Source organism: Arvicanthis niloticus, chromosome 11 (assembly GCF_011762505.2).
Source record: "Arvicanthis niloticus isolate mArvNil1 chromosome 11, mArvNil1.pat.X, whole genome shotgun sequence".
Classification (NCBI taxonomy): Eukaryota; Metazoa; Chordata; class Mammalia; order Rodentia; family Muridae; genus Arvicanthis; species Arvicanthis niloticus.
In genome coordinates, this window is record NC_047668.1 from 11,649,411 (window position 1) to 11,665,298 (window position 15,888).

General features: G+C 34.5%; 1 protein-coding gene across 4 annotated transcripts in view; it reads right to left on the reverse strand.

Annotated features, from left to right (window-relative positions):
* Positions 1–15,888, reverse strand: part of Mipol1 (mirror-image polydactyly 1) — a 281,225-nt gene that overhangs the window by 186,583 nt on the left and 78,754 nt on the right. For all 4 annotated transcript variants that reach the window (XM_076941854.1, XM_076941855.1, XM_076941856.1 and 1 more), the window contains one exon: positions 14,665–14,770. In XM_076941854.1, the coding sequence (XP_076797969.1) occupies positions 14,665–14,770 (106 nt within the window). The remainder of the gene's footprint in view (positions 1–14,664; positions 14,771–15,888) is intronic.

Genomic DNA, 15,888 nt, shown 5'->3' on the forward strand with positions numbered 1-15,888 from the left:
GGAAGCACCTCTGATGCAAATTACATTACAAACCACATCTCTTCCTCTACTGAGAACTCTGATGCTACCTGAGATTGACTTTCTTTATGTATAACTTTTGAGACCTTGCAAGTTATCTTAAAATATTACAAAATGTTAAGCAATATGGCCTTACAGAACTAAACAGCTGTCATAAATTTTATTTAACCAGTAAAGCCATAAAGTAAACTTAGAAAACATGTAAAATATCATTTAATTAAAATAGGTTCGTGTCACAGCTGTTAGACATTAATAGAGCCATTCTAGACAGCTACTGGTTTACTTAAATTAGAAGTGTTGGTAAAGAACCATCCTGAGGAGAATCTACACCCTCCACTTTACTAAACCAGAATATCTCCTCATTACATTCCAAACATCTGTCCATAACACCCACAGATCAGTGTAAACCTCACTCCCAATCAAGGAAACATCTCTGCTACAGACAGAGACCAATACAGAAAACCACAACCAACCAAAATGAAAAGGTGACAATCCCAAATGATACAATACAAAACAACTCCTGCATTTAAGGCTCAGAGAATACTGTGGAGGAGGGACAGAAAGATTGTAAGAGCCAGAGGAACAGGACAGGGAGTCTGCTGTGAGACTGTATCATCTGGTGATGGCAGAAGCTACACCCCTAAAGTCTCACCAAGATGGCTGTCTAATCGTGACCTCTTTTAATGACATAGAAATAAAAAAGGCATCTTCAGTTGAAGGGATGAATCTACAGATGGTAAATGCAACTAAAAGGAAGTGGGAAAGAAAATCTTCAAACAGATGGAAAAATGATAAGAAGAGGAGAGCATTAAGAATATAGGGAAAACAACAGAAATAGTAATATTAGAATGAATATAGTAAAGTATACTGACTCCATTCAATAATTTTGTGGCTGAAAGCAAAAACATTCAAGAGGTTTTCAGTAAAAACAAATTTTCTTTCTTTGTTTCTTTTTTTTTTTAATTTAGTTTTAGTTTTTTACTTATTCACTTTATATTCTGCTCACTGCCTGCCTCCTGGTCACACCCTCCCACAATCCTTCCCCCATCCTCCCATTTCCTTCTCCTCTGAGTTGGTGGGGCACCCTCTAGGTATCCATCCACGCTGGCACACCAAGCCTTTTCAAGGCTAGACACTTCCTCTCCCACTGAGGCCAGACAAGGCAGCCGAGCTAGCAGAACATATCCCATGTATAGACAACCACTTTTGGGATACTCCCCTTTCTAGTTTTCAGGATCCATGTGAAGACCGAGCTTCCCTATAGAAGCCTAGACCCTCCCCTCCTTGCTAGCTAGCTGGCTGCTCACAGACACAGCCTGGACTGGCTCAGCGTGGCGAGACAGGTGCAGCACCTGGGAGTAACTGGGTAGCGACAACAGAGACGCATATGGAGGCAGCAAGAGAGGCAAGATGTAGCTTGGTAACCAAAATTAGCCATCATAAATACACCCTTTGTCAATGACACTCAGTCATATCTCCCATGCCTTCCTTAATTTCCAAATGAAAATAAGCAATTCATAATTATGCCCAACATGACTATCCCATGTACAATAGCAAACACATTATATATTTAAAATAGGTGTCAAATTCCTTTGAGGGGCATTCTTCAATATCTTACCATTTAAATATGATAGTCACTGACAATATCTCAATTGATGTCACATTATATAATAAAGTAATACAGGACAAAAACACAAATATCAGCTTAATACTCACACATATTTATGTACAAACATTCTTAATAAACTACTACAGAAACACTCATCAATTGTAATTATCATTTCTGCAACTGGTCACGTGGTCTTAGCTGATAATTAACTACTGCCCTCTACTACGCATTCTCTATTTCCTCTTCCCTCAGCAAGCACCTCAGCACATCTTTCCTAGAGGAGGGATCCATACCTTCATTTCAGAAGAATATGTGCCCTTTGTCATCCTGGATGCATGAGAATGTTGTAGATTACCATTGAGTTTATAACCAGAGGACAGAGTAGAACCAAGAGACACCCCAAAGGATCTTCTCTCCTCCAGACACACTCTTCCTACCTCCAATGTTAAGAAGCAACCTAATTTCTCCCTGCGAGTCTGGATCACTCATTCTACCCAACACTGTGATTCCTTTCTTAGCCTGTTGGCTTAAGAGCATTAAGTGACCAGGGGGAAGTCTGAGCTTCCAGTTCAACAAAATGTTTGTTGTGTCTCCTGGTAGAAACACTTCCCATTATGGAACCAATACTTCTAGGCCAGCATAACTCAAGGTCATGGGAACAGAAAGCAAAAGTTTTCCTGGTGTGTAACTAGGGGTGATAATCAGTGAAACTATTCCCTTTAATACCCCTTAACTACTGGACCTGTAGATCCTGCCTGTGGGAGAAACTTTACCATATAATGAATATAAACTCAAAAATTATACTACCTTCTGGAGAATTCTAGCCCAGCCCTCTAGGCTACTAAACCTGGCCCTGTGACTGTGTCTTCAGAAGGCCATTCCAGGGTTCTATCACACCAGTTGCTTCAAGAGGGTGAGCAACAGGGTAAGATCAGTGAGTTCCATGAGCCTAGGCCCACTGCTGCACTTCTTTGCCTGTGAAGTAAGATCCTTGGTCAGAAGAAATGATGTGTGACATCTGTGACCATGGATAAGGCATGGTAGTTTAGGCAGAAAATTACAGACAGGAATGACAAATCCAAAACCAGAATAAGTATCTAATTCAGTAAGGGCAAAGCACTGTCTGTTCCAGGAAGGAAAAGGCCCAATGTAGTAATCCTGTCACCAGGCTGCTGGCTGATCACGAATGGTGCCATATCAGGGACTCAGCATTGGTCTCTGCTGTTGGTGGATCTCAGCAGCAGCTGTAGCCAGATCGGCATCGGTGAGCAGAAGTCCAGGTTATAAAGTATATACATTCCCTCCACTTCTGCCCCCATGGCCACTGTATTCATGGGCCAATCAGGCAATGACAGGGATGGCTGGATAAAGAGGCTGAATGTCAAAGAGGTCATTCTATCCACTTGATTACTGAACTCTGCAGCTGAAGTCCCCTTTCAGTGAGCATTTATAAGGACCATGAGTGTCTTCATACCCTTACACATTTGGAGAGATCTATCCACATACTTCACCAGATAATCTTTCTCACTAATGTTCCACAATTGGGCTTTTATAAGTCCCTGACAATCCAGCCAATCTACTGACTACAGCCCATCAATATAATAAAATGTAGTAGGTTCTTAGCTATCAAATTCCTTGAAACACAATAAATGATTAGCTAGTATCTCACCATAAAAATCCCTTTGCCTGTGCTGTCCATTAAGATACTACTTTGTGCTGCCCAAATATTACTTTGCCTATGCTGCCCATTATGGTAACCATGCTCATCTTTGTCTTTGGTCATTCAGTGCTGTCACTTGGTACCTGCTGCTCTGGGGCCCACTTAGATCCACTGCAGTTAATTCATCCAACTGAGCAGCAGCATCTATAACATTAAGACAGTAGTACTTTTTTAAATTATACTTTTTTACTCATACACTTTTCATCCTGCTCACTGCCCCTCTCCTGGTGAACCCTCCCCCCCCCAAATCCTTCCACCATACACCCTCTGAGCAGGTAGGACCCCCTTGGTATTCCCCAACTTCAAGTCTTTGAGCACTTTAACTCTCAAAGCAGTGATTCTTAACCTGTGGATCACAACCATTCTGGGGATCGAACAACCCTTTCACTGGGGTCACCTAAGAACACTAGAAAACACAGATATTTGCAATATGATTATAATTTTATTGCTGGGGTCACCACAACTTGAGGAACTGTATTAAAAAGAAGCAGCATTAGGAATACTGAGAACCACTGTGTTAAAGGGGGACCTCATACCATCACCTAAGCTCCCCCATCCCTCCTGTTATGTAGTTGGCTTTACATATACTATTCTGCTACCATGAATCAAGATATAATGTAATTTTAAAAGAAACTTCTATCTAAAAGGTGATACCCTAAAATATTTACCATTCTTTCTAATACTAATGACTGTCTTCCCATAATCATTGTTTTAATAGTCTAAAAAGATGAAACACTGTCTTGTATGGCATAGAAAATTCATCAACCATTTTTTGAAATATCTGAAGTAATTTTAGTCACAGTGCAAGTATATAAAAGCACACTAATATAGCCACTTGTGATTATTTTTAAATTAGACAAAAACTTCTTGATCAAATAAGTAAGAATCAAATGATCATCAACAAATAATATTTTCACTCCACTATTGTCAAAACACTTAACTGACATACTCAAAATATGACTTCATTCCAAAGCATGTTATAACGGGATTTAGGGCAGTAGAGCTGCCTCAGGAGTTAAGAGATGTTGCTCTTGCAGAGGACCTAGGTTGGTTCCCAGCACCCACATCGCAGCTAACAATCATCTGAAACTCCATGTCTAGGAGTTCTAATTTTTGTATACACCATAAGATACTAGTCACATTTTACATGCCAACAGATTTCCTACTGCTGGTATAAAGTTGACAAGATTTGTTATTAAATTTAAATTATTTATTAGACAGGATATTTCTAAATAGCTCAAGATTGACTTGAACTCATGGTCTTCTCTATAAGCCAACAATACAGCCAGCTCATGTATTGCATGGAATATTTCATTTTACATAAGATGGTACCTGATAAAAATAATAAGGATGTCTACTCATCTCTATGATTAAAGCTAAAAATGCTCATTTGGTCTTACAAAATTAATGATACTAGGTTTAATTTTATAAAACATAGCCAAAATCCAAATACCTATATATGTAATTTAAAGTTCAAAATGTAGATATTTGAATGTTAGATTTAAAATGCTTCAAACGCACACATATATGTTACATTCAAAATCTAGTTATGGGACAATAAAAATGACTCAACAGTTAAGAACGTTTTCTGTTCTTTCAGAGGACCAAGGTTTGGCTCCCAGCATTCATAACAGGTGGTTCAGGATGACCTATAACTCTAATTTCACAAGATCTGGATCTGATGCCCTCTTCTGGCATCTGAGAAATGTACTGACATAAACAGGATCAACACACTAATACAAATAGACTTTTAAAAAATCAAATCCAGTAATATAATTAATAAGAAATGTATTCAAAATTAAGGTATTACTGAATGGTCATTTCATAACAGCTTTTAGGTTATATGTGAATCTGGGAGTTTATAAATCACTCAATTCTTTCTAGTGTGCTAAACTTTCTTTCTTTTTCTTGGCACTACTTCTTTTTACTTTTTTTCTTGGATATATTATTTATTTACATTTCAGATGTCATCCCCTTTCCCCATCATACCCTCAAAAAACCCCTATTCCATCCACCTTCTCCTTTTTACTTTTATACCATTTTAATTACATGCAAGTATTAAGGTCAGTTCTAGGTTGAGGAGCTAGCAATACAATAGATGCAAATAATCAAGGAACAAGCAAGACAATAAATACAAATAGTCAAAGAACAAGCAAGGCAGTAAACAGAGCCCCATAATCACTCCAGTAATCACTATTACTAAGAGCTTATCAGGATGAGCAAAATATCTGAGTCTACTTCCCTGTCCTAGTTCAAAGTCAGTTTAATGCCTGAAGCCTACTTCTTTGTTCTAACCTAAGATTTAAATTCCTGTCTGAAATTACTTCTTTGTTCTAACCTAATGTCAGATTCCTGCCAAGCAGCCCATTTCTTTGTCCTTGGCAATGGTAGATTCCTACCAAGCAGCCCCAAAAGCTCTCCACATTTCCCCCTTTTTTATTTTGTAAACAATGCTGAGCCTGTCTTAGGTTGTTCTGACAAGACTGCCTTCCTTACCCATCATGGAATATGCACTATCAAAAACAGTGCAATTCTGTCTTAGGTTGGTAAGGCACTGTGCAGAATCTTATCCATTCTTGGCTTGCCAGCCTCTTAAATTAATAGCTCTGTCTGGGGGTCCATTTTTAGTTTCAAGCCATATACACTACCTACCATCATGCTGATGTTGTTAAAGAAAAACTTTAACAAAGTGGCCAGGAATAAAATCATTCCCAGGACAAAAAGTGCTAGCATGATAAAGCTATATATGCCATTATTGAAACTTGACTAAAATGGAAATACTGACATCAAGCCATGGATAATTTTATCACCAGTATCTGCAGCATCAAAGCTCAGAAGAGGCATTCTTTAAATTTATAATCTCACTATGTAGAGCTAAGACATTCAGAGAGTTGTTAGAATTATGCAAAATACACTGCAAGTGTCTTTAAACTTTTCCTAATTATAATGACTATCACTGTAAATTTTAGAAGTAACACAACTCCAATGGTATTTGGCATGACAACTGAGGTGGCTCTTTACTCTTAAACTCTGAACTGCCTTCCAATAATTTAAATAGGATAAAGAATCAGTCGTTCTAAATGCCTATCTAAATCCTCTTGTATACTCAACACATTAGTAACATTTTTTTTGCTAAATGATTAACAAAAGTAGCTGTCTTAACTTCTTGTGTCAAAGCAATTGCAGAAGCAATGGTGCTAGCAATTAATGTAATTAAAGCTGTTATACCAGCAGTAATCAAGCCCATGCCCCTGTTGCTTCTGCTTAAAGCCTGACTCATTTCTTCCAGTACTTGCAAGCTTTTATCAGAATACCAAGGTTCTGTGATACTCAGGGCAATAAAACAAAAGCTGGTTGATAGAGCCCCCGTAACAGACATGCTGGGTTTCAACACACTAACACAATTAGAAAGTGTACAATCAATGCAACTTACAATAAATACTGTAGAAGAAACAAAAGTAATTTTAACTTGACAATTAAAAGAGCCTTAACACATGCACTAACTTGTTTGAAATCCAGATCCTGTTCCAACTTTATCTCTTGCTAACATAACATCACAGAGAACTGCAGCTAACTTACAAATATGTCTCTGAAAATGTCCAGATCCAGTCTTCCAAATGAAGACTGTTATTCCCAATATTGGATTGATTTCTAGACCAGTACATGATTGAGGCTGAATAACTGGTTACATTTAAGAAAAATACAAGAGTCATTATAACTTCTCTTTTTGATTCTCTTATCCACAAGGTCTAAAAATTTGAGGCAGGGCAGCTTGGTGAAAAGGAAGGATCTACTTACTGGCATAAGGCATGATCCGGATCAGGTATCTAATATGGGGAAGAGGGCATGTTTGTGTTTTTTTTTTCTGCAGGATGCTGAAGGAGTATGGTGGCTGCCAAGGAGATTGGTGAAACATGCTATTGCTGGGATAAAGAATGATACTGACCTGTGGCTTGCTGTGTGCCCTGACAATGGTGCCTTGGAAGCTGTATTGGACATATGTTCTTGACCCACCTTTGAATGCTATGCTTTCAAAAGATCAATATGCAACTCTCAAATATTTTTAGTAAAGAAAACTTAATTGTAAACACTGAGCTTTTCCAAGGTAGATGACTATTACAAAGTTCACTAGAAAATCAATATAGCATTTTAGTTGGAATTTGCTCATTAAACACCCACAGCTCTAATGCAAATTATGATGGAATGAATAAAGCAAATACGCATGCTTCTTTCTTTTTATTAAATGTAAAATCTACTGTTAATTGCATCTCATATGTCATACAAACTTTTCTCCTTAACTATTAAATAGAAGCTTTAACAAAAGTCATTAGAGATTCTTTCTTTGACTTGAATAAATTTCAATATTTGTTCAGTAAAGGTTCACAGCAGTTAAATTACATTAACAAATATTATTAGCTACTATGTAAGCCAACCAAGTAAAATACTTATATTGTAGGTAAAACAAATCATTGGGTGTTTACAATAATATTTGGATATCTCCATTTTTAAACATGGTTATCAAATACCTTATAATTCTTACTCAAATGAGAAAGATTCAGAGAGGATCACCCTCACCCTACCACTACCAAATACTCAAATTTGTTTAGTAAGCTAATTGTTTTCTAATATGGGCAAGGGTAAATATGAAGAAGCTGAACCATACTAAGTATGAGTTTATTGAGTCAAGGCAGAGTACATATTTTCTTAGCAGAACCCAAGTCTATTGACAAACCCATATTCTACAGTTTTCAAACCATTTTAAAAACTCAGTAGGAAGAAGATAACGTATTAAAAAATATTCTAGTTTAAACACTGGATCATGATTCTCTAAGTAACATGATTTGAATGATAGATATTTCTCTGAAAAACATAACATCTGTGTGGTGGCTATTTAAATATTACAGGCTGAATTAAAGAGAGAGAGGAAATTAATAGAATTTCTCATAATAATGCCACTGAAGACAATCAGCATCCTCAAACTGACACGTTCAATAAAAAACTAGGTATTCACAAACAAATCTTTAATTCTCTGAATATTTACTGTTGCAGTTTTACTTGAGGGTCAACAACTTTTGGGAGTCACAATGATGTGAAATGGAGTCCTTGCAAATATGACAATTGTTTCATGAAATGAGCACATGAATATTCCAGGCAATAGATATAAGATATATTTTACATATATAATTTACCTTTAGCATAAACTGTCAAAACATTGAAATGGTGAGTGCCTAAGGCCTGAGAACTGTAAGTAAGCCCCACTATGGGTAGTCTGCTGGTTCTCTTGCTGTTATCACATTCAGAACTGCTTTTGCAGAACAGACTCTTAAAATTTTCTAAAACTGGATTTGAATTTTTAACAAAGTATGAATTAAAAATACTTATCCTCATTGTGTGTGTTCTGTATTTTCTACGTAAGTGCACAGGTTTGTGTATGTCAAATCTGTATTTAAAGAGAAAAGGCACTGTAATTGCACTGTCAATACATGTAAGCTATGCAAGATTGATAACCATTAAATTATATGTTAAAATACAGTAAGGAAGATAATAGATAGATAGATCAAAAATAGGTAGAAAGAGGAGAGATAGAAATAAAGAATGATAGATGATAGAAGACAGATCCATAAGTAGATAGCTAGAGGGTAGACTCATGTGATGTGTGAAGGTTAAAAAAAAAAAAAAAACTTTTGTGGAGCTGTTTTTCTATTTTCACCTTTATGTGAGTTTCAGAGAAAAAAGCCAGGATTTCTTGTGGTACAATGCTTATTGTTCCACATTACCAAGTCAAGAGTCTTCAAATGTGTGGATATATAGTCTATATTTTAAGCATTTATATTGTCACTGAGTAGAAAACTGAGTTTTCATCCTATTAATAATCACAATTAAACTTCTTTGTTCTACAGAAAAGCAAATTTACATGCTCTACCATAAAAATGAACTATCTTTATATGTGAAATAATTTAAATGGGAATGTACAGAAAAGAATGTGTATTTAAAGAAAAAAACACACTATAGGTAATTGCATTGTCAATACAAGTAAGTTACTCAAGATATATAACCATTAAATTATATGTTAAAATACACTAAGATAAATAATAGAGATAGATAGATAGATAAATAGATAGATATATAGATAGATAGATAGATAGATAGATGAATAGATAAACGATAGACTTATAAACATGAGACTTAAAAACTAAGGAGTTCTTTTGGCTAAAATCCAATATTGTCTTTATTTCAGTTTAATTGGAAGAGGATCTCAAATTCATCTTCTCCATGAGATATCAGGAACCTGGATTTCTCTTTGTACCAAAGGTTAATAAGAAATGTGTCTGCAAAAGTCAAACAGCATTAAATACCAAAAACTGATTATTATTCTACAGGAGCTGTTCTGTCATTCATAATCTCTCCATGCTTCAGCCTTCCACAGCTAATCTTTAATGGATGACATTCAAGAAAGAAAATAACTAACACATAAAGCAGAAGCTCTAATGTGAGCTTTTAAGAAATAAAAAATAAGGCTTTTGAAGAAATATCAATGTTTTAGATATTATAAAATACTACTAAAATACTGTAACATAAAATTTCACAGTATCTGTATAATAGAACTACTAATAATACAAAGAGACAGTAAGTACAAGGCCATGCCGCAGGAATTTTAGAATAGAGAAAACATTCAAATACACAGCATGTTTTTAAAAGTAAAAACTCATCACTAACATCAAAGAAATGAGTGGATGCAATCAGGGCACAGAATGTCTTACTGTCAAACTCAACTACATTAAAACAATCTTTAAATGTTTAGCATTTAGGCACTGTTTTTAGTTGAAAAGAGATAATATAAAAGTGTAAATATATAATGTTTCAGCTATTTTCCTTTAAAATACCTATAATATCTATAGGTGATCAATAATGTTTTAAAATAATATTATACATATGTGTAATTTAAATGAGTCAAAATAAATAAGTCCTCAATAGGCACAACAAAAAAAAAACACTCCTTAAATTAAACACATGGGAAGGAATTCCGTTTTGTCTAATGTCAAGTAAAACCCTATTACTATAGGTTTCCCTTTTCTTGTAGAGGTTAACTTCTTTATCAAAGGCAAGTGATTCTAGAGCTCAGGCTTGCTCTGAACTCAAAGTTTATACAGATGCAGCTAGGCCTTAACTGGAGTCCTCCCAAAGGCGACGATTACAGGTATATATGACCAAACCACATTTCTTACAGATACTAACAAACTTTCCCATGTGTTAACTTTCTTGACAAAGAGGGTGGACCTGAGTGGTAATGTGGGCGGCAGGGGGCCTCAGAGACAGCCTGTGTCTTAGTTTCTGGTTGAGTAGACTGCTAGTGTATTGTAATCAGCCTTCAACATGAAACCTGTTTAAAAAAATGATAAAGATAACAAAATATCTTAATATATATGTATATATATATATATATATATATATATATATATATATTTAAAAATAAAAACAAAAGCTGTACTTGTCTGTATTTTATAAGTAGGAGATTTGCAGTATCAAATCTTCAGAGATTTTTCTGGCTTTTCACCATAGAACTATAAAATAGGAAAGGTCAGAATGTATGGCTTCACCCACAAAAAGTGATCAATTGACTTTAAAAATTATTTATGATTAAGTTTTAAACATTGGTTTTCCTTATATGGTAATATTCTTAGTGCTGGGCAGCAACAATAGCAACCAAAAAGCTAGAAACAATGATTATGCAATAATCAGGAGTAAAGAATACTAAATAATTTTTTAAAAAAAAGGAAAATTGGGGGAAAGAAAAAGCTATGGCAATGAAATTAAATAATAACTACTATTTACTATAGATACAAATAAACTCTCCGTAACACAGACTAGGTACAACACAGAGCAGTTACCTGTTATTAGGTTGAGTAAGAACTTAGACTACTACAAACCTGTTGAGTTTTAATTGTGTCCATTTGATGAGGAGCTCCAGAAAACAATATGGTGATATTTATTTAGACCCTCTGTGAGTTAGACACTTCACAGGAATTAGTGTGAAAATAGAAACCACCTATAACAGATTTCAACCAGTGCTGAGTGAGACTGTAATTATACATGTGAGAAAAACGTTGGAAAAAAGTATGGATCCAGTAAGTGGGCAATTAATCACACCAATACAGGTATCCTGTGCTATGACTGAAAAATGCTTGAAGGTAGAAGGAAATGTCTGACAATTCAAATTTTTCTTTTTATCTCTGATGTGTAGTCAGTAACAAAGCCTCAATGTACAGTTCTGTGATTTCTAATGAAGTTTGCATTGTTCTTAAAGACCATTTTAAGATCTAGAAAAAATATCAGGGACCATGATAACAATGACACTTCCTCATGAAACGGAGGAGCAAGCAAAGGGTAAAGCAACTGTGGTGACACAAGGTAAAACTGCCTTATGGTGGCCTACACGACTGAGCTTCAAGTGCTCATGAGAGCATGCAGGATGATAATATTCATGTCAAGCAAAAATCTATAGAGAAACGTGGGGCTAAACAACAACACACCTGAAGGTTTGACATAGCTATACAAAGCCCAGCATTTTCTTTTTCATTTCTCTTATTTTGAATTCACAATTTAATAAAATGCTATGAAATACATACATGCCAATAGAATTTTTCTTAAACCCAATCTCTGTTTTCCAATTTTTCTGACATACTTTTCAATGTACCTCCCCTAACGTGTATTCACAGTAAATCATTCCTGATAATGGGGGTGGGTAAAGGCCAGAAGCTCTGTCAAGTGTTTCCATTACTGCTCTAGGTCTTAGAATAAAGACAGGGCCACTCACTAAACCAGAAGCTTATGACTTCACAGAGCCAGCTGGCCAGCAACTTCCAGGGCTCTTCCTCCCCTCCCCTCCCCAGTGGGAGTTAAAGGCACATGACTCCACATCAGATTGTTCCAAGGGTCCTGGGGATCTGAACTTGGAATCATTTAGAGACCAAGAAAATTTATCTTTCATTCAACATATGTGCACAAAAACTGATCCTTTTAGCAAAATCATATCATTTACTTAATTTAGAGATAAGAAAGACTTTGGATATCATCAGATATTGCTCAGAAAATTCTTAATTACTGTGTCACATCTCACAGTGTGAATGTACCATAATTTATTTACAAAAACCCTCATTATATTTTTTATGCTTATAGTCAGAACTAACACAATAAAAACATTCTTATTAATTTTTATATTTAATCTATTCCAAAAAACGTCTACTAGAAGGGGATATTTGTCACAGAATAACAAATTTTAAACCTACAAATATTTTTGCATCATATTTGCTATTTAGTTTGGTGTTCATTATTTACTTTATGTAGAATCTGTTTTGTAAACATTAATATTTTGTTTAGAAACATTAAAATAGATACATGTATATTCATCTTACACTTCACCAAATACATATTTTAAATAAGAAATGTGAAGTACAGTAATAAACAAACATTTACACTTACATGGATTATAGGTTCTTCTGTGTTACAAGAAATGAAGCTTCATTGACAAATACTCAGAGTGCACAATGCTTCTCTTTCTATTACTGTGCTGATGCAGCTGCTTTTACTTTCTAGTGGTTTGCTTTGGAATGCACTTCATAATACTAGGTAGACTATGAGTTTATAAAAATTTGAATCCACTTAGAAATGGTGAAAATTTCAAGAATACACAAGGGACAAACGTTTTTAGAGTTCAAATCAGTGAAACATCCTGCCTGTTTCCTTATCTCTTTACTCCACTGCTATGTTTCAGAGAAACTATATGACCCTGCTATTTTCATCAGGTAGGTGAAAGTAAGACATTTAAAAATTTCCACATGTAGTAAAACAATATTCTGTTGTGAATGAAAAATCTATGACTAATAAGAACAATTAAATCTTTCCATTTTGCATGTATTATTCAATTTATTCCACCATGAATTCTTAAATAAATAACAATGAATAAATATTTGAACTACATGCTGAACTGTATTATTCAAAAGTTAAATTGTAAATATTACTGCTCAATGAGTCTCTTCAAGAAATAGACTACTTAGTTATATTAAATCATTACTGTCAATAATGGCCCCAAATATATTCAATTATTTCTGTACTACATATAAAATATTTAAAAACCAAATCTATTTATTACAGTACTGGCTTTGCAATTATGTATATGTATATACATATATATGTAATTTTTTTAAAGTCAGGAAACTTCCCAATTGTTTTAAACTTCTACTTGTTATTATTCACTTTTAATATATTATCAGATTTCCTTAAAGCATATTCTTATATTTCCCTATTACAAAGAAACAAAAAAATTTATGGTTATTTGACACTAATAGAAAATTAGCCATCCAGTATCCAACTAGATTACTTATTTATGGTCATCTTAATTACATTATCACAATGATATTTATTTAGAATTACTGTCCACTGTAATTTGAAGATAAACTGCATTAATCATCTCTCCAATCTAAAATTCCCCAATTCTTTTATATATGTAACCAAGTTAAGTATTTAAAATATTATGACCTGAATTTAGTCACTAAATGATTTTATAAAATATAAATTGTTAAACATGTAATCTCTAAAATACTTCTACATACTTATCTAACATTTTACAAATTCTTACTCTGCCTTAACAGAAAAATATTGCAAGAAAAAAAAAAAAAGGTTACAATGGATTACATAGATAGAAATCCCAGACTTCAGAATCCACACATACACAGATATGTTTTAAAATTTTCTCCTTGCAAAGACCTGTGTATGAATAAGATAGTTTCCAAAATGTAAGGCGGTCATATACAGGATTAAATTGCCTCAACCTTTCTCTTTAATCTCAGGGAAACATTATCTCTGTCACCATCTGCATTGCTAGATATTAACCTATTAACTGCATGAAACAGTTTTTGTAATCAAATGTAGGTTTCCATTGGTAATGAATATAGGACTACCTTAATACAAAGGTATTAATACAACTAAAACAGTAAGTGGTATTTGAACTGCTGGTTGAAAGGCAGAGACACTGGTAATCAAGATTTCCCCTTGTTTGTTCAGGCCGTTCCAACAAAACAAACAACCTTTTTGTGATTGGATTGACATGGTGTTAACAATGCATTTAATGCCCAAATCAGTGTGAATACAGGTAAAGCCCTCACTAATACCAGTACCAGGATGTTAAAGCCACCTATTTTCTAAGCAGCCAAAAGGGGAAAAAAGCTTCTCCTCCTTTGGCAAACAAGGCAATGAGCTGGTATCCACCAGTACACATCACACAGTCACCTTCGAGCTTAACGCGGACGCTCATCACTACCTGCAGTCCTTTCGGCAATGTCAGCCTCCGCTGCTTTCCCTTGGAGCTCCAACTTCAGCTTCAGTCTTCTCTTTTCTTTGTCTTCTTTAGCCAACTTTTCTTGAAGCTAAAACACATTAGAAAAAATTGTTCTTATCTAATAAATGCCTTCCATATATAGTTAATTCTAAAGTAGGATTTTATTGTTCTTAAATACTTATGTAGTATTTACCTGCTTAAATACACTGATTCTAGATGGCAAAATTAAGGTTGCAATGTATTCTCTGAGTAATGACTACCTGAAACTGTAGAAAATGGAAAATACTAATCCACATGTATATGTGCATACAGACATAAAACAGAAACAACACTATTCCTAAAAGTACTTGCTACAAGAAGACATTTCATTCATTCCTTTGTCTTAAAGCAAAGGATTCTGAAGGACTCTACTGATCCTAAAATAATAGGCAGTAGGATTATGTTTCTCTTAGTCATTCCAATATTTTGAAACAAAATTAATTAAGATTATAATCTTAATATCTGATATAAATCTGACTGTGAATACTGTCTCATCACATTCCATTTGAATTGGCACTGTCACTGATTTAAATATTGTATGTAATAATTGCTAAATCAAAGTATAGAAAATATCTCATGCTCAAACAGAATGTTTCTTTTTGCTTTTTTCCATTCTTCCCTATGCTTTTGTCATTTGTTTGTTTCGCTTCAGAAACAATATTCGGGCTTCAGTCTGATTAGGTCAAACAATAAAATTAGTAAGATCAGAAAACTGTATAGAAATTTTAACAGAACCCATAAAAAAGTGAACATTGTTTAATAAAAATTATTTACAGACCAGGGGAATTTGAGTTAGAGCCAGAGGAAAATAAACATTACATGTACACTGAGCTGGTTGCATGTAATAGTAGAATAGGATACAAGCCATATAACACCATTTGCATCTTTGATGCTTGATTACATATATTACTGATATGAAAGCATGCATAGATACTAAAAATAAAGAAAAATAAACAGAATAGCATAAAATTGGCTGATAATGTAGCCCACATTCCATAATGGTGAAATCAAATGAAATATGAGATTGTTAATAACAAAAATTTCCAGCAAAGCTTTATGAAAATGGTTGATATTACAGAAACCAAAAAAGCTTATGTTCATTTCCAACCACTTAACTGAATCATACCCGGATGACAAAGCTACAAAAAGCTACTACTGAAGAATTAA